General features: G+C 39.4%; 1 protein-coding gene across 1 annotated transcript; it reads left to right on the top strand.

Annotated features, from left to right (window-relative positions):
• The first annotated feature begins 7086 nt into the window (after window positions 1–7086).
• Window positions 7087–8594, top strand: LOC140952800 (neuromedin-K receptor-like). Its single transcript, XM_073402247.1, has one exon. It carries the CDS (start codon window positions 7092–7094, stop codon window positions 8121–8123), a length of 1032 nt encoding a protein of 343 aa, XP_073258348.1. The 5' UTR covers window positions 7087–7091; the 3' UTR covers window positions 8124–8594.
• The last annotated feature ends 12741 nt before the right edge of the window (window positions 8595–21335 follow it).

Raw genomic sequence — 21335 nt, forward strand, 5'->3', positions numbered from 1 at the left:
CCTCGTTCTTCGGTTGTCATTGGTTTTCCCTTTTTTTTCATAGATCATCAACTCCTTTAAACATTATATTCGTTAACTTAAGCACTCTGTTTGTTCTTGGGCAAAGATACTCTTTAACAGTTTTCGTGTTTTAATATAGCGACTTTTAGCCTTAGGCCGCTGGATTTTACGAGCCTTGATCAGTTTTTGGTGTGCGCAACATCTAACTCCTTAAATCAAAGGATTCTTTATGTTTTCAGAAAGGACTTTATACGTACTGTAATGTTTGTTGTCCTGGAAAGGATTGATATTTGTATTTGTATGGACACAAATGAATCTTTAAAAAAAACGACTAAAAAATGAAAATTGTTGGATTTGAGAAAGAAACTAGCTAAAACTGCTTTCACTACTTTTCACTGAGGTACACATCTGTAGGCAAGTCACGAACCAATAACAGGAAAACTTTTAACAATTAAAATTATTTCCTATGCAAATTGCCTATTGCTTGACTCCTCTAAAATTTCATTTAATGTCATTTTGTTTGATCGAATTTATTAAAAACAGTGTCAGTGCAGGTGGACTATTCACCAAAAACTCATTAAAAAAGACAAGCTATTGAGAAATTTGTCGCAGTGAATACAGTGTTTCAATGATGCTCTCTTAACTTTTTTAAGGAAAAATGACAGCGTAGCACGAAAGCAATTCTCCATATAGTTTTTGAAAGTAAAACTGTTACCAAGCCGTTTAGACAAAGGATATCACTCGCCACGTGACAGTTTTCACTGCTTACTTGCACAGTTGGCCTACAATGTCACCGGCTTTGGTGATTTCGTCAATGGTTTTGATGATCGTCGCAATGATTTGTAACAAAGAGTGCATGTAAGGCAAGACCTGTGTGTGTTTTTTTTTGGAAAATACGACAAAACGCGTCGTCACATCGCAAGAACCGACAACAGCAAGAAAACGCGAGTAAAAAGGACTTAGAGTTTCAGTAGGAAATTAAATAATTTCTAGCTGAGTTTGAACCCTCAGAAGTCAATTCAGGTAAGGATTTCTATTTATGGTTATATTGTTTGAATATGTGAAAACAACCACGGTTTTATTTTTCACCCTGAAAGGAGAAAACGTGTCTTTGCTGAATAAAACTCGAGTGAAACTGGCACTGGAAATCGCTTTGTATGACCAACATACTTTTCAACGATTAAATAAAATACTTCAGTTAAACCTGCACTAACGGCCACCTCTCTACAACGGCCAGTTTTTATGGCGGACAGTCCATACAGTGACTCTTTTTTAAACCTCTCTACAACGGCCACTTTCCTCTGTCCCAAAGTGGCTGTTGTGGAGTGGTTCAACAGTATTTAATTTTATATTACCTAGGCAAGAACTAGATATACGGAATACCTTAAAGAAAAATATAAACAAAATAGCATTAAAAAATGTAAAATGACGGTAAGTTATAATCGAGATTTGGGTCCAAACAATACTGAGCTGTGATTGGTTGATTGAGCTCGTAAAGCCGATCGATTAGCGCTAATCCAGGATTGAAATTTTGGTTCAGTTTTTGTTTTATCTTTCCAATCCTTCCTTAGAGTAGCACTTTTTCATTAGTGTATCTCTGAGTAAAGATCAACACTATTAAGCCATTTTGTAAACTTGAGTTACATGGTCTTCGACAAGAAAACCGCCCTAAGAATAAATATAGTACAACTCTCAGAGCAGGAAAAGGTGCCAGAAACGTGTTCAAAGCATGTACCTCTAAGTAAAATTATATTGAAACTGTAAGGAATTATCGTGTATTAAAAAAGGTACTGCTGCTTCTAAACGAGAACGGGGACATTCCGTTTTTATATTTCGACGATAAGATAAATAACAGGCAAAGTTTGACGAAAAATCCCACTGCCGATTATTACTATTTTTTTTTTCAGAGAATGGGCTTAATCCGTTTCGGGACGCACCCCATCGTTTGAACGTGAGAACTCAAAGATATGCCATAACCTTATCGGTAAAGTGAGGTAAGAAATTCTTGGAATTAAAAATTCACTGGAAAAGAAAGGGGCGTGGGATAAACATGCAATATTGATTTAACTGAAGTGCTTGCGGCTTAAAAAATGACCAATGAAATCTCTGTGAAATTCTTCAGCGTCATGATAGCTTTTCAAAATATGTTGTCATATGAATATGTCACCACATGACAAGTTCTTATCTTGAGATGAAAACTAATGGAAAATAATCCAGGTTGCTTATGATAAAGCTGTTCTCCCTTCGAAATAGACGAGTAGAGGATCCCTTCAATAACAGATAACGTCAAAGTATTCATCAGAGCAAGTCTCTGAAAGATGTTGTCTCCAAACATTGAAAATCTAATTTCTTACGGGTTCCTTTGAGTGTAAATAATGTCATCATATGTGGAGTCTTATTATTTTTTTCTATATTTGTCCATTATTACGTGACCAATCAATTATTGATAACCGTTTTACTATAATTTTTCACAGTTAGGAACTTCGATAACAAGGACATTCAAGAGTCGTTTCAGTCAGTTAGTCTTGAAATGTTCACTTTGCTCCTCTAACATTTTCATCACATTGATGCTCTTGATGTGTAGGATTTGATCTGTTTCAAATCGTAAGTTTAAAACACAAAAGATTTGTTTTTGTTTTTAAAATTGCCAGCCATATAAAGTTCATAGGGTTCTTTATAGCCGAAGGAAACACGGTTTATCTCACTACTAGTTATGAGCCTCTGTGTGATTTTAGTGGTTTTTGGCTGCACTGTTGACAGTATAAACTTGATTTCCTCCATATTCAATTTAGATAAATATATCAAACTTTCGTCCTAAATCTAGAAAATAATAGATAATTGCATTGGCCAGGTTAGACGAGGCGAGCAGCTGGTTCATTGTCGTAAATCCGACTAAGTGTATCAGACAAGAAACACTTCCAATTGGTTGATTGAGCTACTTAAATTATCAATAATTCTTCCAGAAATTCAAATCAAAAGATGTAATCAGAATTGGTTTTGTGAAAATATAATTTTTTTTCTGAACCTCGATCACCGTTGTGCCACACGTACGGGTGGGTGTGGGTGTGGGTGTGTAAATGATGAGGCGGTGTGAGATTCAGTTCGGTTAAAACCTTACATTTGCTCTATAAAGAACTCGATACTTGCCTTATCTTAGGTGCAAAAAGGATTGATATTTGCATCAACTGGAAGCTCTCAAGAGGTGAATTTTCAAAAAAGCGACCGAAACTCGGACTTTGATGCAAAAATGATAAATCATTTGAGAAACAGCTTTCTCCTCCAGCATTTCAAGTACTCGCTTGTAGGGAAACTACGCAAAGAGAATTGATAAAAAAAAAACTTTTAAAAATTGAAATTTCTCATGCAAATTGCCTAAAATGTCATTGTGTTTGATGGAATTTTATCATCACAAACAGCGTCACTGCAGATGGATTATTTACTAAAAACTAATTTAATCAAAAAGCTTAAAAAAGACAAATTATTCAGGAGTATATATCGATGAATACAGTGTTTCCAGGATGTTATCCTAACTTTTTGGCGGAAAAATGACGACATAGCAGGGGAATCATTATCCTTAAAATGTATATGACACGAAATTATTATTATTATTATTTTTTTTGCTGTTTTCAATAATTCAATATGTATAAAATACGTTTTCGAAATTAAAACTCGCTAAAAATCTTCAAAACCCTATTTTTTTCGACCTCAAAGCACGCAAATAGACGTATTCGGCTAACTCAATGTTGTACCCAATTCAAATCTCCCGGGGTTAAGATTCTCTGTGTACTGTATTTGCATTATAATGTTGCATTCACATTTAAATGATATGGAAATTCCTGAAACAAAACGTTTTATCCCCAAAGGGTTTGAATTGGGTACAACATTTAGTTAGCCGAATAGGCCTATTTGCCCCAAAAGTGTGAGACATGTCCAGGATCGATCTTGTTAGCAAAACTTTGCTAGCAAATTTTTTTCGCAATTGTCGCAAAAGAAATAATTGAGAAAAAATTATGTCAGAAAATCACTTCGCAAAAATAACAAATTTAACAAAATTCTACGCTTAGAAAAAGAAGAAACCAAGAACAACCCGAAATGTCCGCAAATATCGCAAAAATCGCAAAAGTAACAAGAATTTTTCTTGCGGACTAAAAACACCCGTGACAAATATCTTAAATATAGCAAAAATAACAAATGTAACAAAATTCCAGACTTAGAAGGCAAACAAGCCAAGAAGGGCCCCGAAATGTCCGCAAATATCGCAAAAATCGAAAAAGTAACAAGGATTTCTCATGCTAGCTGAAAACACCCATGACAAATATTGCAAATATAGCAAAAATAACAAATCTAACAAGAATCAGGACTTAGAAATCAAAGAAGCAAAGAAGGGCCCCGAAATGTCCGAAAATATCGCAAAAATCGCAAAAGTAACAAGGATTTTTCTCGCTAGCTAAAAACACCCATGACAAATATCGCAAATATCGCAAAAATAACAAATGTAACAACATTCAAGACTTAGAAAGCAAAGAAGCAAAGAAGGGCCCCGAAATGTCCGCAAATATCGCAAAAATCGCAAAAGTAACAAGGATTTCTCATGCTAAAAGTCCTGCTACCAACCCCTTTTATTGCTTAAAATTTGCCCCCTTCTGTGGGCGACACTCCATTTTATGCATTGTAGCTGTATGTTGATGGAAGAACGAAGCATACACAGATTGATATTACAGTATTTTGCTACTGTCAGTAATTATAAATAGTGTCACGTTTGTAACTGATGATTTCATTTTCGTGAAAATGGAACGCATTACAAAATTTACTGAACAAGAACGTATCCCAGTTAAGATAGCCATTAGTATTAGGGGAAAACAGTGATGCGCAGGTGTTCTTGGCCCCTTTCTTGCCCTACAACAATTCTTGCCTATTCTTGTTACTCTAGCGCAATTTGTGGCATTTTGCCATATTTGTTACTAAATCTTCTCACATAGCAGTAAAATTCTCGTTGCTTTCGGCAATCCCTGTTTAAAAAACTATGGGTATTGCACCGCAACATTCATGTATAATGGGGGGATCATATGACCCGTTATCTTTTCCCCCAATCTGCTATTCTTGATATTTTGGAACGATTGTTATGGTGGGTTGTTGTCCATGAAAAGTTCTGCTACCACCCCCTTTTATTGCTAAAAATTTGCCCCCTTCTGTGAGCGACGCTCCTTTCTATGCATTGTAGCTGTATGTTGATGGAAGAACGAAGCATACACAGATTGATATTACAGTATTTTGCTCCTGTCAGTAATTATAAATAGTGTCACGTTTGTAACTGGTGTAAAAGTTCTGCTACCACCACCTTTTATTACTTAAAATTTGCCCCCTTCTGTGAGCGACACTCCTTTCTATGCATTGTAGCTGTATGTTGATGGAAGAACGAAGCATACACAGATTGATATTACAGTATTTTGCTACTGTCAGTAATTATAAATAGTGTCACGTTTGTAACTGATGATTTCATTTTCGCGAAAATGGAACGCATTACAAAATTACTGGACAAGAACGTGTACTCATTTATCCTTTTACGAGCCAGATATTTTACATAAACAGTGACATCGATCATGCAAAAATTTACTTATAACGAAAAAAATAGAGATGAACTTTTACAGTATAATGCAATCCAGGGAGGGATCTAGGGGGAGGGTGCAGGGGGTGCGCACCCCCCCCCCCCCCCCTGAGATGACCTGCGGTTTTCTAATACAACTGGTTTCTGCAAAGAAAAAAAACTACGTGGTTTATTGGTGTTGAAGTAGAGCAAGAGACGTGTGCACCCCCTCCTAAAAAAAATCCTGGATCCGCCCCTGCAATCAATTTGACATCTCGAAAAAATGGCTCGAACTTCCGCTAAATCGGAAAACCCTATTGCGTATTTGCTTTAATACGACGTGATTTTTGCGATATTTGTCACGGATGTTTTTAGCTCGCAAGAAAAATCCTTGTTACTTTTGCCATTTTTGCGATATTTGCGGACATTTCGGGGCCCTTTCTTCTCTTTCGAAGTTTTGATTCTTGTTAGATTTGTTATTTTTGCGATATTTGTCATGGCTGTTTTTAGCTAGCATGAAAAATCCTTGTTACTTTCGCGATTTTTGCGATATTTGCGGACATTTCGGGGCTCTTCTCGGCTTCTTTTCTTTGTAAGTCTGGAATTTTGTTACATTTGTTATTTTTGCGATATTTGCGATATTTGTCATGGGTGTTTTTAGCTAGCATGAAAAATCCTTGTTACTTTTACGATTTATGAGATATTTGCGGACATTTCGGAGTCATTCTTGGCTTCTTTTTTTTCTAAGTCTTGATTCTTTTTAGATTTGTTATTTTTGCGATATTTGCGGACATTTCGGGGTCCTTCTTGTTTCCTTTTTTTCTAAGTCTTGATTCTTGTTCGATTTGTTATTTTTGCGATATTTGTAAGTGATGTTCTGACATAATTTTTCTCAATTATTTCTTTTGCGACAATTGCGAAAACAATTTGCTAGCAAATTTTTGCTAACAAGATCGATCCTGGACATAAGTGAAAATTGTCCGCCTTAACGCGCGGCCAAACGGACACGTAATTTCTGGCTGTGACGTCATGTGACGTAGATTGATTTGTACAAAACAAGTCGACTAGGCTTGGCTATAAAAATCCCTTAAAGAAATTGCCTAAAAATCTTTCCGGAATTTATGCCAAAATGTTAAAAAAATCTCTGGTTTCACCTTTAAAAATGTAATAAAACAGACTGAGGAGCTATTGTGAAAATTCTATGTTGAAGCATGCGATTTTGTACTGACAGAGATAAAAGAATGCTGAATTTATGCTGCATAACTAGTCCGTCCACAGACAAATCGTGACCAGACTACTAAGGCTAAGAGCCACTCGCGAAGGCGCTGCGATGGAAGGAAAGATTTCAATGTCATACGTTATAGAGCGCTGTAAACAGGCCATTGCTTACCAGTATTCTACTAAGTAACCTGAGCCGTGGAAGCTGCTAAAATTGGGTCTGATCTCAGGTTATCTACTAAGACAGAAAGCAACTTTCTTTTCTTTTTCTGTTGTAGTTAAATCTAAGATGAATATTTGCCAAAGTCACGCTCTCAAGCTCGAAGAACAATTACATTCAAGAAGTACTTTTCAAGTAGTTCTGGAATCCTTTATCTATGGTTCCATTGCGGCGACTGCATTTATCGGAAATCTTCTAGTGCTTTATATTGTGTACAAAACACCAAGACTTCGAACCGTTCCAGGCCTCTTCTTGGCATCGCTCGCTCTTTCAGACATTACCATGGCCTGCCTCGGGACCCCACCCTCTGTAATATCACTCATTAAAGGGCGATGGATTTCTGGTTTTGCTGCATGTCAGTTACAAGGCTTTGTCGTCATATCCACAGTCAGTGCCTCTCTTTTGAACATGGCCCTTATGTCTGTAGATCGATATTTCCGGGTTGTTCGCCCTATAAAACATCGATTGCTCTTCACCATGCCGCGCGCGCGGTTGATGACTGGGGCAGTATGGGTAATAGCCCTAACAACCCCAATTCCCTACCTTGGTAGTGGTAAGAGATTCATTTTCCATCCAGGGAAGTTTTTCTGTTTCCACCAAGAAAAGCACTCATTTGCTTCTAGTGTAATCTACGTCTACGTGTTAGCCTCGTTGGCTGTCCTCACCTTTTGCTATGTTAACGTTTTTAGGAACTTGCAGTTGAACACAAGACGCGTTAAAAATCTCCGTGTGGCTTTTGAAACGCAAAATAATAATACAAAGATATCTACAGAAGAGATTAAACTGACTCGAACTTTATTCGTGACTGTTTTAGGATACCTTATTTGTTGGACCCCTATTCTTGTTATCGACTTTGTAGATATGGGCCTTGGATGTTGGTCCCAGTCTCGAGGGATTTATGTCTTGTACACAATGATAGGCCTTACAAGTTCTTCTCTTAACCCCTTCATATATGGGGCCCTCAATAAGACGTTTAGGAGAGGATACAAAAAGCTATTTTGCTTCAGAGCTGTCTTCGAACAAGCCGCGGAACACAGCTGTGAATTATCGAACAGCAAGTATTTGGATCGTGGTCGAGAACGCTTGGGAGATGAATTATGAATTATGAGTTTCAGACTTACGAAATTCGGGGAGGCAGTGAGGTGGCCAAATAATAAGGGCGTCGAACCCGCAAGCGGACACCCCGGGCTCATGAGTTTCTTTGACGACTTTTTTTAGCTGCATTTTTTCCCAGAAACTAACTGACTTTATCCTGCTAATTCGGGGATGCTTTATAAACTGGCTAGGTCAGCTAGCTACCCTTTCACTATAAACAAAGTATTTATCGAAAGAAAAGTGCAAACTACAAAACAAATGAATGATAAATTTAACAACGGTTCAATATTTCACGGATTTCTGCCTAGTGGGGATTCCATTAAACAAATTAAAAGACCTGCAAGTATTCATAAAATTATCAGGGTTCGTACAAGTCATGGAAAACCTGGAAAGTCATGAGGTTAAGAATTTCATTTTTCAGGCCTTGAAAGTCAAGGAATTTAATTGTCGTTTATGGAAAGTGGTGGAAAATTGAAGTTATGTTTATTATATTAGAGAGTTTTAGATCGGAGTTTACCGCGAACCTCTAACCGCGGTTTGTGGTTACCCGTTTGCGGTTCAACGTTCAAACATAATTCGATTTAGATTGGCGGAGGATTAAAGAAGTGGATTCTGGTTTATTTTTCCATTTAGAAATAGAAGAAATATCAATCAGTGAAAATAAAAGAAATTTACGGTAGCACTGGGTTACTAGCGCCAAAGAGCTCTGTATTCTTACATTAGGTCTTCTTGCAATGAATTTACGGCCGCCATTTTGAATCAGCAGCCATGAATGGCACTTGTTTCCAAGATCCAATAGGATTTATCAAATTTAGCATTTCGCCCGAATTTGTGCCTCTGTTAATGGATAAAGACTTGCTCCACAAGATTTTTGTATCATTACGTGAGATAAAACAAGAATTATACGCTAAAAGCTTTCAGGTAAATGACCTACGTGAAAACCTACCTCTCCACGTTGAAAACGCACGTTGTATACCTCAAACGTGACGCGAAAGACTTGTCACGTGACCTCCAGCGGTTAGAGGTTCGCCGTAAACTCGGATCTAAAACTCTCTATTAGTTCGTGCACGCTCCAAAACAAGGACAAAAAGACGTAATTAAACAGCTTTTTAAAAATGGCACGATCAAATGATGATCATCTTTATTAAAAATCATCTTGGCGGTAGTAATTGAGTTATTAGTCGGTTCTATTTTCATCCAAATCATCTAGAAAGCCAGCGACGAAAAAACTTAAAACAAAAAGTTCCAGAAATAAAATATTTCTGTTAGTACTCAGTTGTTTCTAACGATTGAACGATATATTAATTATCAAAGTTCCAAAATTCGACGAGCATGATGTTAGTTCAAAACCTAAAATAAAACGTCTTAGTAGAAAGATCTTCCTACAAAGTAAAATATGGTTAGTTTGTTAAGTAATTTTATGAACACCAATTAAGTTTAGAAAAAGACACAAGACAACAAGAAGTCCGCGCGGACTTAAGACACAACCTGTGTGGAGTGTACGATTTGTAAGGTTCAACCAGCGCTTTTATTAATTAGTAGCCACCCACTGCCCTTCCCATTTGACTGACCAGTAGTGTTGTCTTGTTTGGCTGAATGAAGCTGATTCGATGGTTGAGAAGCTCGTTTTTACTAGCCCTTCGGCTGTCGTTGGTTGCGTGTTCGTTAAACATGCTATGGCTTAGAAGTTGGCGATAATGCCAGTAATAGAAAGGAAGGATGTGAATCTGTGAACAAAGCAAATACAAAAATTGTGTTGAGAAACAGCTACTGCGAGTTGGTTTCGTGTATTTTTATCCCAACCGGCTTTGAAAGCGCCAGCTTCCTTATGTATAACTACACAAATGAGAAACCAACTGTACTAACCTGAAACTGACACCAGCTTCTTTACTGGGGAGTTCCTCCGCGGTACATGGCAACTGAGCTGCCTTGCTGTAACTAAACAAAATACTGCAAAACAAACATCTGATGTTATGGTTAATAGAAAGTGGAAGCAGCGAATGATTTCTGCTTAAGCTAAGCAACAAAAACCAAGTGTTGTTCTCTTAAGCAAATGGGTTTGAATCCCATCTTTAACACCTTTTAAGCTCTTATATGTAATTTCTGGCTATAATCGTGAGTTTGAATCCCACTTTTTGGAGGTCAGTAATCTAGTAAACAAGGTAGAATTTACTAAGTGGTTGTGGTTTTGAATCTTATTTAGAAGATTCGTTTTGTTGTTTCAGCCCTCTTCCTGCTCTCTTATTAAAAAAAGATCAAGATTCACAGGTTTATCTTGCAGTATAGAGCGGTTTTCATTTGAGTGTCGAAAAGTAATTGGTTTTGCACTTTCTACACGATGCGATTGGCTTAAAAGATTCGCGCCACCTTTTCATCCAATCAGAAGTAAAACCAAAGCCAATTGTGACGCGCTCGCATGCATTTTCCCGCGCTTTGCGTCAGCCACATGTAATTACTTCGAGTTTTGATTGGTTCAATGTATTGTCTGTGTCCTATGTGATTGGCCAGAGTAATTACTTTGGTTTTGGTTTTACGACACTCAAACGAAAACCACTCTAAATGAAGGGGTTTGAATCCCCTTCCTTTTAAAGCCTCTCCATCCTTAACCCCCGATTTCCATGAAACAAAGGACGGGTTGGGGCTGACGTACAGCAAACGTGATTTCGGGGTTTGAATCCCCGGCCTCCAAAATCCTCTTTGGAATGTAGAAAGTGGAATGTGACCTGTAGAGTCCATCTTGCCATCGCAGCAAATCAGAACGTCCTCCGTTGTAACTGACAGCTCAACCACCCTTCTGTAACTAAACAGAGCGCTTCAAGCAAGTGTAGTATCATAAAGAAGTAAAATGTAGCTCATAAAACCGTGGAATGAAATTCAGTGAATTGACAAAGAAAAAAATAAACATACGTTACCCTCGGTAGGACAGGGAGGCTCTTTCACCACTCTTGGGACCACGAGGGTATGTTCACTTTGCTGCAAAGACGACATCTTGAGTGCATCTTAAAGGCGCACGTCACAACATGGTCTTGATAAGCCTCTATCACTTTAACGGCGGGTCCAAAAGCTGGGTGAAAAATCGCCAGTTGAAGACATCTTCTAGTTTAGAAATAATCGGGTAGTAGTTTTATCGAAATCATCTTGACGGTCGTTCATCAGCACACCAAAGAGGATGATCTTGGCATCACTTCAAATCAATCATAAGGGCATGCAATAATCTTCATGGGAGGCGGGAAAAAAAATGCCATCTTTCTTGCATCTTGAAGGCGCGCGCCACGAAAGGGTGTGTCTCACTTTCGTGGTCCAGCGGTTTGAGCAACGGTAGACGAAAAAGTTGCGGCTGGATGCGGTCATCTTTATTAAAAATCATCTTGGCGGAAGTCTTTGCGTTATTCACTAGTGGGTTCTATTTTCATCCAAATCATCTTGAAAGCCTTGTTGTTAAAATTTATTGAAGCATCGACATGTGGCGACGAAAAAACCTAACAGCAAAAGTTCCTGAAATAAAATGTTTCCGTTAGTATTGAGTTGTTTCTAACGAGTATAGGTTTAAATGAAAGAGAGACGAAGCCACAATTTTGTCGGTCTTTATTGATTCTTAAAGTTACACAATTTGAAGCGCGTGATGTTGGTTTAAAGCCATCGTTGCGGATTTCGACGAAAAAAAAAGCTGAAATGCAGATGGTCCTGAAATAGAACGCGTTAGTAGCCGAAAGATGTCCCTGAAAAGTAAAATATGGTTAGTTTGTTAAGTATTTAATGCGCAGCAATTAAGTTTAAAGAAAGACACGAGACAACAGCGTTTTTGTTTTTATTAAATTCAAGCTGCCATTACACAATTTTAAAAATAGCTAGCCGGATGTAGCACGCGCTCCTACGTGAAAAAAATTTTGTATCCGGGGTAGTTAACCGAGAAATGTTCATGTGCCTGGAAACTTGCACTTCGAATGAACACTCCAGGGTCCCCCAGATATAACACGCGGAATATGACCAACGGCTTGCTATCGAGAATTAATTTGTCGATACCAAGCCTTCAATAATAGACCGAATGCCGAATCTAGACGAAAAGCCAAATCTTGAACCGAACAATAGCCGAACTGATCTTAACAAAAAATAGCAATTTTCACTCACCTGGTTCCAAGATAGAGTGTTTTTCTGGAGCCGATTAATTCGGTGCAGCATTTGCTAATAAACGATCATTCGCAGCAATTGTTGTGTTTCGATGGCCTCTTAAATTTGACAGACAAGGCAATTTTCGGCAAAATCAAGATTCTTAAAGTTGATAATTGCTGTATCGTGAATGTCTTAACTTGCGCTTTTCCAATAGAAGCTCTTGCGGTAATAAATCAGCAGAGAAAATGCTGCACCAATTTAATCGGCTCTACCTTTTGATATGTCCTGCGGCATCTGTCCAGATCGAGGGTTGCCGACTTGGGCGTGCATCAGTTGCGCAGACCATGGGGTGGATAACGAATGCACCAGGCGTCGAAGCTTCGGCCGGCCGATTAACTTATTTTATATTAAGAGCAGTTTCAACTAATATTGACACAACATGGTCAGCGCCAATTCTTTAGCGAACTTCATTACCCAAAAGGTGAGCTCTGCAGTTAGGTATCAGATGTTTTCGATGCAATTGTCTAGTTTCCGCTAAGGAGCTCATATGCGTCCCCAATGTGGGCCCCATTCAATTGTTTTCTATCGATGAGGACAATTTTATTGATGCGTTGGATATTAGAAAAATCTAAAAAGTGTCAAATTAGTTGAAACAACTCAGTATTCAATTTAAAGATATTACTATATGCTATATACCTATAGCATGATTTACATTTCGTTGCCAGCAATAGCAAACGATCTCGAAATGCCAATGACCTGAGTTCGTTCGTCCGTTTCATGGTTGATGTTTTCTTCCCGTCGATAGTTATCATCGAGCAAAGCAACTGACTAGCCTATATTTCTAAATTTACTACGAGCTGCCAAGAAAAGTTGACGGCCGGCCGAAAGGAACTAAACTGATCCTGTGGGAATGTCGACGTGAAGAACTACCTGCGTCTACTATTTGCAGACGTTAAGCGCCTGCGTGGTGCAATGCAGGACTTTCTATAACAGGACATTCACTCTACGAGGTAAGATTAACAAAAAAACGAACGCCATCGTCTAAGTGTTAACCATGCCATAGTGCAGAGAAAAGTGCCCCGTCTACATGCCTAACTATAGCAAAGCAGTCACAAGAGTGAACTAAAACTCGACTTCGAGACTCTCGCGCGCATGTGATACACGAAAGAGGGAGAGCTAGAGATGTCTTCCCCATTCACGCGCACCCCACGCGCGCAACTAGAATCACTCTTGTTACCCAGCTATTCTAGCATCTAACTGCCAGCTTCCTCCTGTCTTTGGTCGTGATCGTTTGAGGTCCGATCCGTCGTAAAATGAACTGAAAGGCTACCTACAATACTACTTACAATACGTAAATTATCTAGCTAGGGTGTGTGCGTTGTCCCATAGTTCCCTTTAGTAACCTGCGATCAAGGCGTTCTCTTTACATATAGAACTGCCTGATCACACCATACAGAACATGTGTGACTAAGTAGAGCTAGTACTCTATAACTAATCTACTCTCGCAAACTGGCTTTAAGTGCACGAAGACCCCTATTTTTTGTTTTCTTCTGGGGACATTTTCCTAGTTTCTATATGATCGTTTTTGATATGTTCGTAACTTTTCAGCGAGCAATTCACCAAGACGCTTTATTATCATAAGGGCAAATGATAACCAGCTCTATCTAAAGCTGTTTAAAAGAGGTCAAAGCACAAGCAAATTTGCGAGGCTACACTAGCTATCTGTATGTAATTATATACTAGAGAAACCACTAAACTTGCAGGCAGTTGCCAAATAAGGTCTCCCTACAGCAGTTGAATGGTCTTTAGTCTCTAGTTTTCTAAATTATTATTTCAATTATGTAAAATCTGGTTGAACCTTACGAATGAAAGCTTCACTTGCGCAGAGCTCAGACTGACAGGTGAAGTGTAGCGTATTAATTGAATTTGGCGCAACTAGGCGGCGTAGATTATGCGTTGAAGAAGACCGCGATGTCGATGACGGCGGAGACGAAGATTATCCAAAACGACTGAAGATAAAAAGAAAGTCGCGGAAAAGTTGTTCACACATCAATCGATCGAGTCGCTGATCGGATAACCTGCAAAGGAACCCAATGGAAATGAAAAAGGGAGAGGGGAGGCCCTTAAAGCACCTTGGGTTTCCCGGTTAGTAATTAACTACACGTAAACTAATCCGTACAAGAAGTCCGCGCGCGGACTTGAGGCCGAACGTGTGTGGAGTGTATGATTTGTAAGGTTCAACCAGCGCTTTTATTAATTATTAGCCACCCACTGCCCTTCCCATTTGACTGACCAGTAGTGTTGTCTTGTTTGGCTGAACGAAGCTGATTCGATGGTTGAGAAGCTCGTTTGCAGTGGCCCTTCGGCTATCGTTGGTTGCGTGTTTATTAACCATACTATGGCTTAGAACGAAGTGAATCATCTGTGTACAAAGCAAATACAAAAATTGTGTTAAGAAAAAGCTCCCGCGAGTTGTCTTGGTGTATTTTTTTTTCCAACAGGCTAAGAAAGTTCCAGCTTGTTTATGTATAACTGCAAATGAGAAACCAATTGTACTAACCTGAAACTGACACAAGCTTCTTTTCTGGGGAGTTCCTCCGCGGTACAAGGCAACTGAACCGTCCTGCTGTAACTAAACAAAATACTGCAAAACAAACATCTGATGTTGTGGTTAATAGAAAGTGGCAGCAGGGAATGATTTATGCTTAAGCTAAGCAACAAAAACCAAGTGTTGTTCTCTTAAGCAAATGGGTTTGAATCCCATCTTTAACGCTTTTTAAGCTCTTATATACAATTTGTGGCTATAATCGTGAGTTTGAATCCCACTTTTTCGAGGTCAATAATCTAGTAAACAAGGTAGAATTTACTAAGTGGTTTTGAATCATATTTAGAAGATTCGTTTTGTTGTTTCAGCCCTCTACCTGCTCTCTTATTAAAAAAAGATCAAGATTCAGAGGTTTATCTTGCAGTATAAATGAAGGGGTTTGAATCCCCTTCCTTTTAAAGCCTCTCCATCCTTAACCCCCGATTTCCATGAAACAAAGGGCGTGTTGGGGTGACGTACAGCAAACGTGATTTCGGGGTTTGAATCCCCCGCCTCCAAAATTCTCTCCAAAATACCTCCTGTGTCAGGTTAAAGAAAATAAGATTTCTTTGGAATGTAGAAAGTGGAATGTGACCTGTTGAGTCCATCTTGCCATCGCAGCAAATCAGAACGTCCTCCGTTGTAACTGACAGCTCAACCAACCTTCTGTAACTAAACAAAGCGCTTTAAGCAAGTGTAGTATCATAAAGACGTAAAATGTAGCTCATAAAACCGTGGAATGAAATCCAGTTAATTGACAAAGAAAGAAATAAACTTACGTTACCCTCGGTAGGACAGGGAGGCTTCTTCACCACTCTTGGGACCACGAGGGTATGTTCACTTTGCTGCAAAGACGACATCTTGAGTGCATCTTGAAGGCGCGCGCCACAACATGGTCTTGATAAGCCTCTATCACTTTAACGGCGAGTCCAAAAGCTGGGTGAAAAATCGCCAGTTGAAGATATCTTCTAGTTTAGAAATAATCGGGTAGTAGTTTTATCGAAATCATCTTGACGGTGGTTTATCAGCACACCAAAGAGGATGATCTTGGCATCACTTCAAATCAATCATAAGACCATGCGATAATCTTCATGGAAGGCGGGGGAAAAATGCCGTCTTTCTTGCATCTTGAAGGCGCGCGCCACGAAAGGGTGTGTCTCACTTTCGTGGTCCAGCGGTTTGAGCAACGGTAGACGAAAAAGTTGCGGCTTGATGCGGTCATCTTTATTAAAAATCATCTTGGCGGAAGTCTTTGCGTTATTCACTAGTGGGTTCTATTTTCATCCAAATCATCTTGAAAGCCTTGCTGTCAAAATTTATTGAAGCATCGACATGTGGCGACGAAAAAGCCTAACAGGAAAAGTCCCTGAATAAAACCTTTCCGTTAGTATTGAGTTGTTTCTAACGAGTATAGGTTTGAATGAAAGAGAGACGAAGCCACAATTTTGTTGGTCTTTATTGATTCTTAAAGTTACACAATTTGAAGCACGTGATGTTGGTTTAAAGCCATCGTTGAGGATTTCGACGAAAAAAAAAGCTGAAATGCAGATGGTCCTGAAATAGAACGCGTTAGTAGCCGAAAGATGTCCCTGAAAAGTAAAATATGGTTAGTTTGTTAAGTATTTAATGCGCAGCAATTAAGTTTAAAGAAAGACACGAGACAACAGCGTTTTTGTTTTTATTAAATTCAAGCTGCCATTACACAATTTTAAAAATAGCTAGCCGGATATAGAAAGCGTTCCTACGTGAAAAAAATTTTGTATCCGGGGTAGTTAACCGAGAAATGTTCATGTGCCTGGAAACTTGCACTTCGAATGAACACTCCAGGGTCCCCCAGATATAACACGCGGAATATGACCAACGGCTTGCTATCGAGAATTAATTTGTCGATACCAAGCCTTCAATAATAGACCGAATGCCGAATCTAGACGAAAAGCCGAATCTTGAACCGAACAATAGCCGAACTGATCTTAACGAAAAATAGCAATCTTCACTCACCTGGTTCCAAGATAGAGTGTTTTTCTGGAGCCGATTAATTCGGTGCAGCATTTGCTAATAAACGATCATTCGCAGCAATTGTTATGTTTCGATGGCTTTTTAAATTTGACAGACAAGGCAATTGCCGTCAAAATCAAGAATCTTAAGTTGATAATTGCTGTATTGTGAAAGTCTTAACTTGTGCTTTTCCAATAGAAGCTCTTGCGGTAATAAATCAGCATTAGAAAATGCTGCACCAATTTAATCGGCTCTACCTTTTGATATGTCCTGCGGCATCTGTCCAGATCGAGGGTTGCCGACTTGGGCGTGCATCAGTTGCGCAGACCATGGGGTGGATAACGAATGCACCAGGCGTCGAAGCTTCGACCGGCCGATTAACTTATGTTATATTAAGAGCATTTTCAACTAATATTGACACAACATGGTCAGCGCCAATTCTTTAGCGAACTTCATCGCCCAAAAGGCGAGCTCTGCAGTTAGGTATCAAATGTTTTCGATGCAATTGTCTAGGTTCCGCTAAGGAGCTCATATGCGTCCCCAATGTGGCCCCCATTCAATTGTTTTCTATCGATGAGGACAATTTTGTTGATGCGTTGGATATTAGAAAAATCTAAAAAGTGTCAAATTAGTTGAAACAACTCAGTATTCAATTTAAAGATATTACTATATGCTATATACCTATAGCATGATTTACATTTCGTTACCAGCAATAGCAAACCATGTCGAAATGCCAATGACCTGAGTTCGTTCGTCCGTTTCATGGTTGATGTTTTCTTCCCGTCGATAGTTATCATCGAGCAAAGCAACTGACTAGCCTATATTTCTAAATTTACTACGAGCTGCCAAGAAAGGTTGGCGGCCGGCCGAAAGGAACCAAACTGATCCGGTGGGCATGTCGACGTGAAGAACTACCTGCGTCTACTATTTGCAGACGTTAAGCGCCTGCGTGGTGCAATGCAGGACTTTCTATAACAGGACATTCACTCCACGAGGTAAGATTAACAAAAAAACGAACGCGATCGTCTAAGTGTTAACCATGCCACAGCGCAGAGAAAAGTGCCCCGTCTACATGCCTAACTATAGCAAAGCAGTCACAAGAGTGAACTAAAACTCGATTTCGAGACTCTCGCGCGCATCTGATACACGAAAGAAGGAGAGCTAGAGATCTCTTCCCTGCTCACGCGCACCCCACGCGCGCAACTAGAATCACTCTTGTTACCCAGCTATTCTAACATCTAACTGCCAGCTTCCTCCTGTCTTTTGTCGTGATCGTTTGAGGTCTCTTTCGTAAAATGAACTGAAAGGCTACCTACAATACTACTTACAATACCTAAATTATCTACAATAGCTAGGGTGTGTGCGTTGTCCCATAGTTCCCTTTGGTAACCTGCGATCAAGGCGTTCTCTTTACATATAGAACTGCCTGATCACACCATACAGAACATGTGTGACTAAGTAGAGCTAGTACTCTATAACTAATCTACTCTCGCAAACTGGCTTTAAGTGCACGAAGACCCCTATTTTTTGTTTTCTTCTGGGGACATTTTCCCAGTTTCTATATGATCGTTTTTGATATGTTCGTAACTTTTCAGCGAGCAATTCACCAAGACGCTTTATTTTCATAAGGGCAAATGATAACCAGCTCTATCTAAAGCTGTTTAAAAGAGGTCAAAGCACAAGCAAATTTGCGAGGCTACACTAGCTATCTGTATGTAATTATATACTAGAGAAACCACTAAACTTGCAGGCAGTTGCCAAATAAGGTCTCCCTACAGCAGTTGAATGGTCTTTAGTCTCTAGTTTTCTAAATTATTATTTCAATTATGTAAAATCTGGTTGAACCTTACGAATGAAAGCTTCACTTGCGCAGAGCTCAGACTGACAGGTGAAGTGTAGCATATTAATTGAATTTGGCGCAACTAGGCGGCGTAGATTATGCGTTGAAGAAGACCGCGATGTTGATGACGGCGGAGACGAAGATTATCCAAAACGACTGAAGATAAAAAGAAAGTCGCGGAAAAGTCGTTGACACATCAATCGATCGAGTCGCTGATCGGATAACCTGCAAAGGAACCCAATAAAAATGAAAAAGGGAGAGGGGAGGCCCTTAAAGCACCTTGGGTTTCCCGGTTAGTAATTAACTACACGTAAACTAATCCGAACAAGAAGTCCGCGCGCGGACTTGAGGCCGAACGTGTGTGGAGTGTATGATTTGTAAGGTTCAGCCAGCGCTTTTATTAATTATTAGCCACCCACTGCCCTTCCCATTTGACTGACCAGTAGTGTTGTCTTGTTTGGCTGAACGAAGCTGATTCGATGGTTGAGAAGCTCGTTTGCAGTGGCCCTTTGGCTGTCGTTGGTTGCGTGTTCATTAACCATACTATGGCTTCGAAGTAGACAATCATGGTGTTAGGAAGGAACGAAGTGAATCATCTGTGAACAAAGCAAATACAAAAATTGTGTTAAGAAACAGCTCCTGCGAGTTATTTTGGTGTATTTTTTTTTCCAACGGGCTAAGAAAGTTCCAGCTTGTTTATGTATAACTGGAAATGAGAAACCAATTGTACTAACCTGAAACTGACACAGGCTTCTTTTCTGGGGAGTTCCTCCGCGGTACATGCATGGCAACTGAACTATCCTGCTGTAACTAAACAAAATACTGCAAAACAAACATCTGATGTCATGGTTAATAAGAAAGTGGAAGCAGCGAATGATTTCCGCTTAAGCTATGCAAGAAAAACCAAGTGTTGTTCCCTTAAGCAGATGGGTTTGAATCCCATCTTTAACGCCTTTTAAGCTCTTATATATAATTTGTGGCTATAATCGTGAGTTTGAATCCCACTTTTTGGAGGTCAGTATTCTAGTTAACAAGGTAGAATTTACTAAGCGGTTGTGGTTTTGAATCTTATTTAGAAGATTCGTATTGTTGTTTCCGCCCTCTTCCTGCTCTCTTATTAAAAAAAAGATCAAGATTAAGAGGGTTATCTTGCAGTATAAATGAAGGGGTTTGAATCCCCTTTCTTTTAAAGCCTCTCCATCCTTAACCCCTGATTTCCATGAAACAAAGGGCGGGTTGGGGTGACGTACAGCAAACGTGCTTTTCGGGGTTTGAATCCCCGGCCTCCAAAATCCTCTCCAAAATACCTCCTGTGTCAGGTTAAAGAAAATAAGATTTCTTTGGAATGTAGAAAGTGGAATGTGACCTGTTGGGTCCATCTTGCCATCGCAGCAAATCAGGACGTCCTCCGTTGTAACTGACAGCTCAACCACCCTTCTGTAACTAAACAGAGCGCTTCAAGCAAGTGTAGTATCATAAAGAAGTAAAATGTAGCTCATAAAACCGTGGAATGAAATTCAGTTAATTGACAAAGAAAAAATAAACATACGTTACCCTCGGTAGGGCAGGGAGGCTCCTTCACCACTCTTGGGACCACGAGGGTATGTTCACTTTGCTGCAAAGACGACATCTTGAGTGCATCTTGAAGGCGTGCGCCACAACATGGTCTTGATAAGCCTCTATCACTTTAACGGCGGGTCCAAAAGCTGAGTGAAAAATCGCCAGTTGAAGACATCTTCTAGTTTTGGAAATAATTGGATAGTAGTTTTATCGAAATCATCTTGACGGTGGTTTATCAGCACACCAAAGAGGATGATCTTGGCATCACTTCAAATCAATCATAAGACCATGCGATAATCTTCATGGGAGGCGGGGAAAAAATGCCGTCTCTCTTGCATCTTGAAGGCGCGCGCCACGTCTTTTGTACTCCTGCGGTTTGAGCAACGGTAGGCGAAAACGTTGCTGCTTGATACGGTCATCTTTATTAAAAATCATCTTGGCGGAAGTCTTTGCGTTATTCACTAGTGGGTTCTATTTTCATCCAAATCATCTTGAAAGCCTTGTTGTCAAAATTTATTGAAGCATCGACATGTGGCGGCGAAAAAACCTAACAGCAAAAGTTCATGAAATAAAATGTTTCCGTTAGTATTGAGTTGTTTCTAACGAGTATAGGTTTAAATGAAAGAGAGACGAAGCCACAATTTTGTCGGTCTTTATTGATTCTTAAATTTACACAATTTGAAGCGCGTGATGTTGGTTTAAAGCCATCGTTGCGGATTTCGACGAAAAAAAAAGCTGAAATGCAGATGGTCCTGAAATAGAACGCGTTAGTAGCCGAAAGATGTCCCTGAAAAGTAAAATATGGTTAGTTTGTTAAGTATTTAATGCGCAGCAATTAAGTTTAAAGAAAGACACGAGACAACAGCGTTTTTGTTTTTATTAAATTCAAGCTGCCATTACACAATTTTAAAAATAGCTAGCCGGATATAGAAAGCGTTCCTACGTGAAAAAAATTTTGTATCCGGGGTAGTTAACCGAGAAATGTTCATGTGCCTGGAAACTTGCACTTCGAATGAACACTCCAGGGTCCCCCAGATATAACACGCGGAATATGACCAACGGCTTGCTATCGAGAATTAATTTGTCGATACCAAGCCTTCAATAATAGACCGAATGCCGAATCTAGACG

The sequence above is a fragment of the Porites lutea genome, chromosome 11, assembly GCF_958299795.1.
Source record: "Porites lutea chromosome 11, jaPorLute2.1, whole genome shotgun sequence".
In the NCBI taxonomy this organism is placed as follows: domain Eukaryota; kingdom Metazoa; phylum Cnidaria; class Anthozoa; order Scleractinia; family Poritidae; genus Porites; species Porites lutea.

Excerpts from the sequence above, each read along its gene's own strand:
- LOC140952800 (XM_073402247.1), top strand. The coding sequence starts at position 7,092 with ATGAATATTTGCCAAAGTCACGCTCTCAAGCTCGAAGAACAATTACAT.